Below are 14,439 nucleotides of genomic sequence, written 5' to 3'. Positions count from 1 at the left end.
TTTATCATAAAGCTGTATTCTTGTCTGTAGAAGCATGGCAAAAAGTCATCATGTTTCCCTGAATTGAGTTTTTCAGTGAATGGGGTCTAGGGTACAGAATCACAGAATGGTTTGGGCTGGAAGGGACCTTTGAAGATCATCTAGTCCAACCTCCCTGCCTTGGGCAGGGACATCTTGCACTAGATCAGGTTGCTCAAAGCCCCACCCAACCTGACCTCGAACACTTCCAGTGGTGGGGCATCCACAACTTCTCTGGGCAACCTGGTCCAGTGTCTCACCACCCTCATTGTAAAAAATATCTTCTTATATCCGGTCTAAATCTACCCTCTTTCAATTCAAAACCATTGCCCCTTGTCCTGTCACCACATGCCCCAGTAAAAAGTCTTTCTCCATCTTTCTTATAAGTCCCCTTTATATATTGAAAGGCTGCAGTAAAAGTAAGTTGGTCCTGACTTATTACAGCTCTTTTATTTGTTGGTGTAATTTTTTAAATCGTGTTACCTCCTTTGTCATTTTCGAGTATCTTAATTTTGTTGCTACGGTGGATGAGATGTTAAAATTGCAAAATATTTTTAAGGACTTGTGTAAAAAAGGGTCTTCTCTGCTTGATATTCTCAGTAGTCCTTTCCAGGTGACTGTTTTCCTACTCTGTCATTTCGTGAGGCTGATGAATTGATAACCGTCTTTTCACTACCTCTCAAACTTTGTGCGATTAAGCACTCATGGGAGTAGTGCATTTTCTTTGTTTCTTATTCTTTCATTCACAATTCACGCAATCTTTATTTTGTGTACTTCATTAGTTGTTCTTTCTTCCCACCATTATTGACTGCATATTCTCTTGCTGGTAAGATGACATTGAAGGAAGTGGCATTTGTTTACTTAGCAAAGAAATTAATGTAAGCATGCATTTACCAGATAGAAAAATTCTCTGCTCCCAAAATACCTTGGGCTTTCAGGCTATCTGTAATAGAATCTCAAGTCTGGAAGAGTTATTGATAACCAAAGAAAAATAGTTATTTTTAGTATCTTCTGGTTAATCTTGGGTATCCATCAGGATGCTTGTTAAACAATGAGTTACCACAGAACCCTGAGTTGTTTGGAAATACTGGAGTTTTACTGTTGTATAGGGAGGAGACACTTCTTAGTAGGATAGCGTCTGCTGCTTGGAAAGATTTTTACTGTTACATTTTCTTATTAGCGTTAGGGTTTTGTTGTCAGCAGCACTGACCTAAGTACAAAGCCTTACAAAGTAAGGCTTTGGACAGATCTGGGCACTAATAGTCACACTTTGTAGTGGATTGCTGAATTGCAAAATTATGTTCCTTGGTTCTGGTATTTCAGATCTCATCATGGATTTCTCATCTGTGTAAATGAAAATGTTTCAATGAAATAATTAATTTTGTATCTTTTTCTCTAGTGTGAATGAATTTGGACTGTCATATAATGTGTATATTTTCTTTTCCTTTTGCAGATTATCTTCCTGGGAAATATTACTCTTTGTATGTAAAGAATATCTCACTGAGTTGCTGCAGCTAAGTTTAGAATGTTACTTGGCTTGTGATTCTGATGGAGGAATAACCAGATCTCAAGCTGCTGCACTGGAAAACTTTACAGGAAGTACAAAATGTCATCAAACAGGAGTCAGAACCCGCATGGACTTAAACAGATCGGTCTTGACCAGATATGGGATGACCTAAGAGCTGGAATTCAGCAGGTTTACACCAGACAAAGTATGGCAAAATCCAGATACATGGAACTCTACACGTATCCTAATGCCTAAGCCAGTTAGTACTTTCACTGTTAGTAGATTAGAGATAGCTTTTTACTTTTTGTCATGGTTTAACCCCAGCTGGCAACTAAGCACCATGTGGCCGCTCGCTCACTCTTCCCCCCTCCTAGTTGGGATGGGAAGGAGAATTGGGGGGGGGGGGGGGGCAGTAAAACTCGTGGGTTAAGAACATTTTAATAACTAAAATAAAATATAATAATAATAATAATAATTGTAATGAAAAGGAATATAACTAAAAGAGTGAAATTAGACCCAAGAAAACACAAGTGATGCACAATGCAGTTGCTCACCACCCCCTGACTGATGCCCAAGCAGCGATCTGCCCCTCCCAGCCAACTCCCGCCTCTTTATATACTGGGCATGATGTTCCATGGTATGGAATACCCCTTTGGCCAGTTTGCATCAGCTGTGCTGGCTATGCTCCCTCCCAGCTTCTTGTACACCTGCTTGCTGGCAGAGCATGAGAAACTGAAAAATCCTTGGCTTAAGATAAGCGCTACTTAGCAACAACTAAAACATCAGAGTGTTAACATCATTCTCACACTAAATCCAAAACACAGCACTGTACCAGCTAGTAAGAAGAAAATTAACTCTATCCCAGCTGAAACCAGGACACTTTTCTAAACTCAAAATTGCTTCATAACTATTTGACTTAGTGGCTTTTAAGAATATATTTTTATTTTGAAGATTAGCCTTTTCTATTTAATCTTACTGGCAAATAAGCAGGAACATTCTGTTGTCTGGAAAACTGTCTTCATAATTATGGCTACCTCTGAATTTCAGGTTTGATTACTATTATCTTTGACAGAGCAGATGTTTAAAGTGATTTTATTAATAGGTCTAATTTTGAGTCCACAATACACCAAAAGAAAACAGAAATTCTTTTTCATTTATGTGTTAGTCTCTGGCCTTATGCTGCAGGTCTTACTGGTAATAATGTCCGGTTACCTGGAAAATTTTTCTCTTGTCAACCTCAGAGTAGTACTTTAGTCTTGAGTTGGTTTTACAATTTTCCGGCTGCAGTGAGAATGTACCGCGTGGGTTTCTCTTGAATTCCTAGCTTTCATGAGAGAGCTATTGAAATTTTCCAGCATCTCCCCATTCTGGGAGTTGTTATAAGATGCTAAAAGGGGGTTGTGTTCATCCTTGTATGTGCGTGCTAAAGTACTATTTGGAAGATTGTAGGAAACTTGTTTCTGTCAGGTAGTGCATAAGGATCTTTTATAACTAATTTGAAGGAGAGATGTGCCTCTTGCTGTATTATAGCTTCAGTGTTTGACTTTAGGACTTTGTTTGGAAAGTGAGAAATCTTTCTTTTATGTTCCACCTATAAAGTGGCATGTAATGGATTTGGTGAGGAACCACCTCTGCATCTGTCGTTCTGTGTTCACTGTTGTAACCTTGTATTGCTCGGTAGAGTAAGCACTGCTTAAGAAGATGGTACAGCAAAGTGTGTAGACATATGATAGAAGAAATGATGACTAAATAAATTTCCTATCTTTAAGTAGTTCTGCTATTTTTCTTTATCAATTTTTGGAGATTTTTTGAATAAAGGTTATTGTTCTGATACATAAATTAACGTCTAAAGCTGTTGTTGGCACTGATTTGGAATTTCATATCAAATTTTAGTCTGTGTTAATTTGTTTGAAAGGACAGAGCTTTTATAAAAGAAAGAGGAGCTTGAAGGGTATAAAGCAATTATTCTGTAGTTCTCTGGATTTTCTAAGGAGATTGAGATTACATGTACAGAAAACAAACTTTTCTGAGTCAATGTGTAATCTTATCTGTGCCTGCAGAATCTATGCTCCTGGAGGGAGTGGGAAAAACCCTGAGCAGTCTGCTCAGTGTTTCTAGGATACTTCTTTAATACGATGGGAAGATGAAATAACATTTGGTTTAGGGTCAGAACTTTTCCGAAGACTTGAAATGACTGATTTCTTGCAACACTAGATGCAGCATTGTTCTTGACTGAATGAAACAAGTGTGCAAAAGTTGAATGTCTGATAGAAATCTGACGTGTAGTAGAACCTCTGAGGGAGTTTTTTCTTTTGAGTGCCTTTAATATATTCCTGTTAGTGAGGTCTGTCAAGCAGGGCAGCTGAAGACTAAGTACTTATTATAATGGTAATGTTAAAACACTTGCTTTTTTCCCTCCCCTTCTGATGTTCTTAAATGTTCTTGGAATGAAGCTGTAAAAGGGATACGTTGTCTATTAACTACTCATTTCCTTCTTGCTGTTTCAAGGAGTTGTTGGGTCCAAAACAAAGGATGTTTTTTGTTACTTTCATAAGTGAATTTAGTGGATAATTTTGGTGGTTGACTTTCGTTTGTGGATTAATTTAATAGTCTGATAACTCAGAATATTTGACACTGGTTAGGCTAAGAGTTTTTAATTTACTATGAAGATAACAATGCACTTTGCATCCTATACCAAGTGCACATGTTCAAAAGTTGTGCTTAAAAGATTACTCCCCTTTCAGATGCAGTACCTGTAACACATTTGCTCAGTCTTTGTGTACAGCAAGTCTAGTAGATTGACAGACTTTTATTTCGGGAAGCTCTGCCTATCAAACAGCTTGGTTTGGAAAGCAGAACAGATGCAGATGTGTTTCAGCTGCAGCGGTAATTAGTCTGAAGATCAGCCCTACTTACAGGGATGCTGGATGGGACAGCAGTTTGGAAATCTTGTGCAGTGGACAGTTTAGTCATTTCCTCATCCTCTTTTGTCCTCCCCACCCCGCTCCTTTTTTTTTTTTTTGTGTCAGGGTATTGCTCCTGAAGTGGATTCCATTTCATCCCTCTAATTTATAAAAGGAGGAGAACCATGCATACAAGCAAACCTGCCTTTAGTCCTGTATCTAGTATCGAATTTTCAGTCAAAATTGATTGGAGATATGGAAGTTCTTGTGCCTTGTTCAAGTGAATCTGGGAAAGAATTGGAAGAGTTATGCAATTCAGATGGTTTGGACCTCCATCCGACCTCCGCTCATTTTCTTTGTTCAGAGTGTTTCTTTTTGTGAGACACTAGATTCAATCTGAGTACAGGCCAGAGTTTGTACTTAAGGTGTGGGTTTTTTCCTTCATTCCAGCGGAAGAAGACGTTGATTATTCCAGGGGTTTTCTAGATCTGAGAATACTGAACAGATGAACCAAGAAATCTTGTTTCTGAATGGTGGTTATCAAGATCCTCATCCCTACTTTTTCTAATTTAGATTCATTTGTGCTTCTGATTGCAGGATGTATTTTTTGTCAGATCAGATGGTCACCAAATGTTTTTCAGTACTACATATACTTTTGTGATTCCTTTTGCCCTCCCAGCTGTGCCAAAGCATCTAACCAGAAGAGTAGTCCTTTATGGAAGTTGTGATATTTTTGTATACCGCTCCTTACATGATTATGAAGATCAATGTACTCATGTACTTTAATTACTTTCTGAGGTATATTCTTTGTGTTTCCTATTGAGAATTTACAACTTCCATATAGAAACAGAATTCCTTTAGAATGGTGCTTGCTGTGGAAGATGAGACTGTGTTTTTTTGTTGCGTGGTTTGTTGTTTTCAGGTTTTTTTTCCCCTCCCATGTGTGATACTCTTGAAAATGAAATCCTTTATCTGGATGCTTTTCTGTCCCTTAGCCAGATATTAAGTAATTTCTAGTACTGAAGAGCCTAGTAGCTCCTGCAATAGTAACTAGCATCTTGTGACAGGCTGTATTGCAAGCTGGCATAGGATTACATGCCAAGCATTTACTTCATGCAGAAAAGAGAAATAGTCAATAAGTAACTAGATTTCTGGGAACGGTAGACCTAACAGCATTACTAATGTTGTGAGGGAAGGGCCTTTTTACCTTATTTTTCCTTTAGTGGCAATTAGTTTGGAGGCTGTTAGCCACAGGACTAGGTTGTAAAAGTCAATGTTAGAGCAGTGATAAAGTCACTCCTGGAACTCAGGAGGACAATAGCAAGTTTTGGTACACTGCACCTGAGAGGGTGGTTTGCTCAGAATTAATTCTCTCTACGCAAAGTGAAAAAGTTCAAGCTGCTGTTCTGCAACAACAAAAAAGGAACCCCATTTGTTGCAATTAGTCAAGGAGTAAACAAAATTGTAGTATCAATGTATACAGAATATCTCTCCGTGGCATTTAGTCTATGTGGAGGAAGCTGCCAGTTAGTCTGCCCGAGAGAGAACTGTGCTTGTGTGTAGCAAGTTGCGAGCTTCTGTTGTGAATTGTTGGTGGAAGACCTATTACTTTGTTTACTAGAATTATTCTTACTCAACTTACTACTATTTATATTGCTATAAGTCACTTGTCTTTATGGCCACTTCTTCTTAAACTCTGTTTGGCAATGATAAAATATTCATACATCTTCTGCTAGTTGTCTTTTTTCTGGCAGAACGTGATGCCCGTTTTTCAAACTAATCGTATGGTGAGTCTGCAATTTATTTTCCTCAGGCCTCATGGTGTGAGAGGATGAATTGGGATTTACATACATTTGGATCTAAACTCTGCAGTGGAGAGAACAAAAGGATTTTGTTACTCTTCTTGTTTTATGTATCTTAAGCAGATTCTCAGACCAGGTACTAGTCTATCAGAAAACTTTCCTGCACTATATTAAATGAGCATAATTTTTCATAGTGGCTTACACAAAAAGCTGAATAACTTTCTGAAATTCTTATTTTCTTCCTCCAAGCACACGCCAACTTCTCAATTTCCAGATATGATTGGTGAATGGAAAGCTTAGTGGTGGGCTTTTATTTCATATGTGTGTACTTTTTATTTGAAATGTCAGAATGACTTTTTTCGGCATAAACTGATGCTTTCACTGTCTTGATTTACAAAACATAATCTGAGAAGCATTTTTAAGGAATTTTTTTAGACAGTGTAGTTAATTTATGCCCATACGGAACAGAGGAACCTTTTTGTCCAGTTTTAATATTTAAAGAAAATTCAATCGGGAAAAATAAGACTGTTTAAAGATTCCAAGTACCATTAATTTATAACAAATAAGGTTTTCGTCTACATGAAGATATCTTAAAATCTTTTCATTGATAAGAAGACTATACAGTACTATGGAAGGTATGGTTGTTTTACTAAAAAGTGCATCTGCAATGTCCCAATTGGCTTTCAAAGTCTGTCTAATGTTGTGTACATAAAAATCATACTGTTGATTTCAACAGTTCCTGTAATACATTTGAGTAGTTGTTTGGCATAATTATCATATAGCTCTTATGTGAAACTCTGAAGTAAAATGGCTGAATTTACTATGACTTAAAATTTGCTCAAGTCTTACACCTGTAAATCGAATTTTACAAATGTGTTTCTTATGTTATTGTTCCATTATTAGCCACAGTAATTCTTTTCAAAAGTAATTGCTTTAAGTATTTTAAAGTAAGGTTAGGTAAAGGTTAGGTTGTCTGTCACATTTCATTATTTTATGAAAAATCTTTTCCTTGTTTCTGAATTTGCTTATTGTGATTCAATTTTGTTAACTTATTTTAATGAAGTGATAGTTACTGATTATCTATCAGACCAAATGTAAGTAACTGTACATCACAAAAGGTTACTGTAATCTGTTTTATAAGCTGGGATTTTTTTTCTCGGATATTAGCAAGTGGTAAAGGAAAAGATTATGTTAAACATTAAATAATTAAGTGTAGTATGCTTATATTTTAAAAATACCAGATGACTCAGGATAATCCGTCTGTTCATAAAATAGAATGTATAAATACATTTAACATTTTTTTGCCTGTGGATAGATTCAGCAACAGTAGTACACGTTGCCCAAGCAAAACGATGAAGCCCTTCTCTTGGCGTCCATTTGCCAAGGTCTTTTGTTGTTGCTTCTATTGCAATCGTTGTCCTAGTGGCTTTAGCTGGAATTCCTGAATCTTAGTAGGACTTTAGATCAGCAGATGTATATTAAAACTGTGAGAATCTTTTATTTTCTGATCACATGAATCTGTTGTTACCAGGCAGCATAAGTTGTTTTTATTTTTTCCTGAACAGATTATTATGCTTTTTCTGTACAGAAAAGATACTGGGGTGTTAGGGCATGCACTTTTTAAACCTCAGAAACTATTCCACTTTCTCTTGAGATTGTCCCACTCTAAGCCATCCTTTCACTTTAATGTCAAATTGTTTAAGATCATTCTGGATACATCAAAGCAGCCTCTGCTGTCTGATACTATTAATGCTGCTTATATTCAATATGATATTTCATAGCGTTTCTAATGTACCAGTTAGTGCTTGTGTGGAACGCGAAGGTAGAAGTAGATGTATTTGTTTACATGTTCAAAGGGTACATAATACACTTTTCCTTGGGTGGAAAGGTAGGTATAATTGTATGGGTTTGTGTATATTTATAAAAATTGCTGCTTCAGTTTGAAAGAAGTGCACAATATATTTATATTACTGCAATTGTTTCCTTTTTTTGTGGTGTTCTCCACAATGATCGCTTGCTGTTCTACTTGCTTTTTATAGTAACCAAGAATATTCTGTACAAAACGAACTTCTGTCAATGCAAAGAACTTTAAACTTAAAAGCAACCTCAGTTATGGTGGTTCTTACACTTACTGGCATAAAGACTGTACACTTTGTATATGCATTTGGCTTTGGAAATTTGTGTTTTCCTTGTAACTCAGTGCTTCTCTGTGACTCTCTTGAGTTTATGCCATTAAGAGGGAAACAAGAAGTTATCTGTTAGTCTTCAGATGACTTTTGCTGGAAATTTCTCCAATCTCAGACTTGTAGAAATGTGTCTGAGCTCAGTTATGCCTCGATTTTCATAGTAGCTGTGTGGCTGATGCTGTAATAGCTCCTTCAGTCTCTGCCTCAGTCCTTCCCTGACTAAAATGGGGATGGTTTAACAGTGCAGTAGTGTCTAATCTAAAGACTTAAATGTGTAATTGATCATAGGATAAAGTGTATTGAAACACAGATGGAGAATGTGTGGGGTTGAGGGCAGGATCTTTGTTTGTTTTCTTTGAACTGCTTTGTGGGGGTAACCCTTCCTTACTGGATAATGAACTGAACAGACTTAAAATAGGCTCTTGCTGATACCTCCCTGAAAAGAATGAAGGTTTCTGGGTTTTTTGTTTTACTGTTGCTCCTCGCAAAGCTGAAGTGGGTGTTTGTCGTGGTTTAACCCCAACCGGCAGCTAAGCACCACGCAGCCGCTCGCCCACTGCCCCCCACCCCTGGGATGGGGGAGAGAATCAGGAAAAAAAACTCGTGAGTTGAGATAAAGACAGTTTAATAGGACAGAAAGGAATGAAAAACAATGATAATGATAATAATAATAATATGACAATAGCAATACTAAAAGAATTAAACTATACAAAGCAAGTGGTGCACAATGCAATTGCTCACCACTCGTTGACCGATGCCCAGTTAGTTCCCGAGCCGCGATCCCCCTCCCAGTTAACTCCCCCCAGTTTATATACTGGGCATGATGTCATATGGTATGGAATAGCTCTTTGGCCAATTTGGGTCAGCTGTCCTGATGGTGTCCCCTCCCAGCTTCTTGTGCCCCTCCAGCCTTCTTGCTGGCTGGGCACGAGAAGCTGAAAAATCCTTGACTTAGTATAAACACTACTTAGCAACAACTAAAAACATCAGTGTGTTATCAACATTCTTTTCCTACTAAATCCAAAACACAGCACTATACCAGCTACTAGGAAGAAAACTAACTCTGTCCTAGCCGAAACCAGGACAGTGTTTAAAGCACTTGTTCTGAAAAGTGATTGCTTTTTGGCAACCTCATAATTTCAAAAATTTGTGCAAAATTCCTTCATCTGTTTGGCTTGTGAAACGTTAAAGTCATGTAGAATGTCCACTTCTCTTAGCAGCTTTACTTATGCGTGAGGTGGTTTTGTGAGGTTCGCACAGCCTAATCTTCTAGACACACAGGAGTTGAAATGGCTTTAATCATTTTGAAGAAGATATGTAAAACTGTTGTCTAGTGAATATAGTAAGCTGTATTGTTTGTATTAGAAGTGGTTTTACAAGAATACAAAACTTCCATAATCTTTCCTAGCAATTTTCCTATCTATTTTCAGTAACTATGTTGTTCTTGCATGCCTTTGGTGTAATCTAGGAAAATATAAATTTTTGACAAAAGTGGAACTAATCTCAACTTGTTCCTGTAGGCCAGCTGTTGAGGTGACAGAGCACTCAGCATAGAGTGAATTACTGCTTAAGAGCTGTGAAATAGCAAATTTATGCCTAGAACTGATCTTTACAATAAAGAGACTAGAAGTAATGAGAGAGAAATTCTGGTTAGAGAGTTGTTCAGCTTTTGTTGTTGTTGTTGCATGTTTCCTCCTTTTCAAAAGCTTTGTTGTCATTTCTCTTTGCCCTGTAGTTTTGTGCTACATTGTATTAATTCTGCTTCCCTTCCAGTTTCTTTTAATTTTACATATCTGTTCCTCAAGCAGACTTATTCCAGTTATGTTAATTTTTCATAGCAAAATGGAAAAACTGTGGGGACCCAGCTGTGCCACTGAAAGGGGAATTAGTTATTACCTCAGCAGAACTGTTTTCTTTATAAAAAAAAATTAAGATTAGGGACTCGTGAAACTGAGTAATTTGCACCCATCAGTGTAAAATCTGAGTGTTCTCCTGTTGTTGGTTGAATTACAAAACTGATACTTGTCTTGCATAATTTCCATTTGCAGTTGCTTCTGGAGGAAAAAAATGCTGTATGGAGTATTTTGGTACTTTTCTGGGGCAGAGGGTAGATTAGAGGTGACCATGGCACACTCAAGCTTGTGTTTTGATGGTGTACTTGCTCAAAAAGTATATGCACTACTACTGAAAGAGCCTGTTTCACTTCTCCTGTGTGGACACAGAAGTTCAGATCTGCTCAGCAAAGGATCTGGGAACAGGGACAACAGTTAATTGTAGTGGCAGTCACTTCCCCAGTCCAAATCGCTGGTTGCCTGCATGAACTCCCATGCTACTGGAAAAGCAGGTGGCAAGTAAGCCCTCCAGGTGGATTGTGTGTCAGGAACATTTCCTTCAGTGGAAATGATCTCCTACAAGGCCATAAATTCATTATGGCTTGGCAGCATGGGAATTTTTTTTTCCCTTTGCACTGCCCAGCTTTAGAAACTGAGTCAAGGTTGTCAAAAGTCATGTAAATTATATTGAAGACAAAGGTGGTAAAATTAATTTGTCTTTGGATGCTTCTTGTGTCCCATTTTGAAGAGTTTCAGAGAAGAATAAAGTTCTGAAAAAGATTTTACATCTTAAACAGCACAATGCTGAATCAATTTGTAAAATTCCTTGCTGTTTTCTACCTCAAATTTTAATTTAGATAAGTAAATGTCATTTCTCCTTCACTGTAAGGAAGGCGTAGAAGCTAGAGTAGATTGATCTTGATCTGTTCCTCCTGTAGATGGTTTGTCTGCTGGGCCAAATCTGAAGTTGAGCAGCCAGAAGCTTGGGGAGCACTGCAGCTTCACTGTGATGCAAACTGTTCTATTGATGAATTAACTTCTCTGCTTGTTGTAGTATGTGAATTGCTATGCAGAATTGTGCAAACACCCACAGAAATGTTTCCTAGTAGCTGTTTGGGTATGTATATGGCTTCCAGCTTATGAAGCAGTTGAGGGGATTAGTTTGCCTTCTGCAACCAAGAATTCTTTTCATAGCGTTCCACTTGTGATTCTTGGATGGACTGTCATGTACTTCATTGTAAGCAGCGCAAGTCTGATTTTGTTTTGAATATGTCAGTCTTTCCGTCAGTGGCTGGCTTTAGCAGATGGGGACACAGATTGTAAACAAAGTGTGAGAGAGCGTTTTTTTATGTATAATATGTCAAAGAGTTATTTACACTTGCAAACTGCCTTCTGCACAGGCAAACTAACTTCAGTTTGACTTGCATAGAACAACTAAACTAGAGCATTTCAAAAGTGCTGTCTTGGACGCTTTGGCTAGCAAGACTCAAGCCAGAATAACAAGTAAAGATGGGCATTACTGGTATATTTTTACTCCAGCTCAGCTTTTTCTGACGGCTGTTGTGATTATTCTTGGAGAAGAACAGAAAGAATATTTTCATCAGGCAGTATTCACAAAAACTGCAAGAATTACCCATCATCTGGACAATCCTTGTATTTTTAGGCTTGCTCAAAGCCACTTGGGATAGGAGAGTTAGGGGAAGGAGGAGGCAAGACTGCCAACTGGGTATTTATCAATCAGCCCTAAATTCCTTGTATCGTGGTGGAGAGACTTTCCATACACAATTCAGAGGACCTTATATTAACTATTTTAAAGTTAAACTGTGAGGTAAGCCCTGCTTTTCTTGTTTGTGAAAAGAAAGTTGTGTATCTAGAGAAAAATTGTTATGCTGTGTGGTGTTCCTCACTTGAACAGGGAATTCTGAAATTGAAGCGGAGATGGTAAAAGTAGCAACAGTGCCAGGAAAGTTGAACAAACAAATTACTAGGAGCTGGAAGAAATCATTAATGTCCAGGAAGTAAGTGGCAGATAGAGATAAGAGACTGATAAAAGTTCAGTTGCTAAGCACAAATGAAGGGTTTATGTTATTGGTTGATATCATGGGAAATCTAATTATTTGGCACCTGGATGAGGTAACAGGTAAGAAGTAAATGTATGCTGTATGTTTTCAAAAAAGATTAATCTTAGGCAAAGAGCATTACTCTTTTGGGCAGAATGCAATGACTTTCTGAACAAGTACATGAGTATAGACTGTGAGCAGGCTTTCCTTTCATTTTGACACAAAGACTGTGAGCCTTGTTCCTGGTGGCATGCAGGATACTCTGATCCTTAAACCCAGTTTAAAGGTATGATTTGTCTGTGAAGCTTTTTTTTTTAAATAATTGCAAGGGAATTAACTGGATATTTTAAGAGATTTTTCTGCTTGAGCTTTACTGTTTAAATACTAGAAGCAAGTCTGTTCGTAGTGACTGCAATGCATCATATATTTGGGGTTTATAATTCCCTTGGTATTTAATTGTGCTGATGTCTTCCGTTATATTGTGCTGGTCTTTCTGAAGGGAAAGATAAAAGGCAAATTTCAGCAACGTATTAATTTCCTAATACGTGGCATACTGTGGAGGAAGCCTGTCTAGTGGTTAAAGCTTGGCCCATTAGTTAAAACACGAGTTAAAACCAAATTAGACCTTCTGGATTGCTTAATACAATGTTCTCTAACAAGGGATGTGACTCAAAAGCCTGCCCTCAGAGTGTCAGTAGAAGCATGAGTGCTCAGTAGCTTCGTTCCTGTTGGCAAATCGTTTGCCGGGTGAGTCATTGGGGTAATTTTTATTGTCAGATCTGAGTCCTTATCAAGTTGAATTTGAGTGCTACCAAGCTAGTTTATTTTCCTTGTTTGTGGAGTGCAGTTTCTTTCAGGAGGCTTTCTTTTTTGAAGTGTTTTGAGCAATGTGAGTTCCATTTACTGCTTTGGAAGAATTCTGAATATTTCAATGTACTGGTCAGAAAACAGAATGTTTTCTTGAAATGTTATGTTAACAGATACAGCAAGTCTTCCAGGTTGTATTAGTATGAGAGGAAAAATTATTTCTACCATATACTTAAATGTTGGGATTATACTTGTAGCCTAAAATGGGGTTTTGGTGAATGTCATCTTATGGTGTGCATTTGAGTGTGTGTGTGTCTCACCATAACTGCTTTCTAGGTTTGCCCTCTGTCTGCCAGTGTTAAATGGCCAAATCTTTTATAAAGGATTGTGTTTGAAAGAATGCAAAAATATCACGCTCTGTGTTTTCAACTACTGAATGTTGCTTGAGGCTAGTGTTCAAATGAAAGCTTATGTATTTGTAGAAGACCAATATGATACATCAAATAAATTCCATTTAAACCTTGAAAGTAATCTTATCAGCAAATTCCAGTGCTTTGTTTTCTTGGTGGTCTTGTTAAGTGTTAGGTAAATTTAATGTTGGCATCAGTATTTGCAGTGCACTTGGCAATCTGACACATTTCTGCTGCAGATAATTCTGCTGAAAATTACTTCATTTTCTTACCTTTGGTTTGATTTTATGTGGGCTAATGCATCTTGTAATATGGTTAAGTCATTTACAGTCATATAAAAATAGCTTATTGAAATGAACATATTGTTTTTCATTGTATTTTTAATGTCTCATGCTGGCACATACACATTCCTTAACTTCCCTGTCAGTCACGTTTATAACTACTGTACTAGTGTACACCAGTCTAATCAAGCACGGGGAGCTGGAGTACCTCCTTCTAAATCAAAAAAGGGCCAGACACCTGGAGGTGCTCAGTTTGTTGGCTTGGAATTGTACAAACGGCTAAAAGAATTTCTGAAGAACTACTTGACGAATCTCCTTAAGGTAAGATGGGACATTAGATCAATCTGCATTTGTAGTAGAAATATGAGCTGGGTTGAGAAAAGCTTGTATCAACAAACGTAGAGGTGTATGCAGCCAGTGGAAGTAAATTGAATGATCTTGAAATTTGTTTTTGTCGCCATTAGCCATTAGAATGTTTTGTAGGCTAAGTGTACCTGTGAGCTGCTTTTCCTCTTCAAGCCAAAATGGTGTTTCCGTGTTTTATAGAAGTTATGTGCCATCTTAAGCTTTCCTGTATCTTGAACAAGAATAGCTAGACTTTCTAACCAATTAACCAGCATATTAGTAATGCTG

At 37.6% G+C, this 14,439-nt stretch overlaps 1 protein-coding gene across 2 annotated transcripts in view; it reads left to right on the top strand.

The window, feature by feature from the left end:
• Positions 1 to 14,439, top strand: part of CUL1 (cullin 1) — a 57,538-nt gene that overhangs the window by 14,719 nt on the left and 28,380 nt on the right. Inside the window, exons 2-3 of one of the 2 annotated variants that reach the window (XM_050891248.1) lie at positions 1,472 to 1,764; positions 13,953 to 14,127. In XM_050891248.1, coding sequence (XP_050747205.1) covers positions 1,625 to 1,764; positions 13,953 to 14,127 — 315 coding nt within the window. In that variant the 5' untranslated portion in view covers positions 1,472 to 1,624. Of the gene's footprint in view, positions 1 to 1,471; positions 1,765 to 13,952; positions 14,128 to 14,439 lie in introns of those variants that run through there. The other variant, XM_050891249.1, reaches the window with a different exon arrangement.

The sequence above is a fragment of the Gymnogyps californianus genome, chromosome 2, assembly GCF_018139145.2.
Source record: "Gymnogyps californianus isolate 813 chromosome 2, ASM1813914v2, whole genome shotgun sequence".
Lineage (NCBI taxonomy): Eukaryota > Metazoa > Chordata > Aves > Accipitriformes > Cathartidae > Gymnogyps > Gymnogyps californianus.
This window is presented reverse-complemented; position numbering and strand designations above follow the sequence as displayed.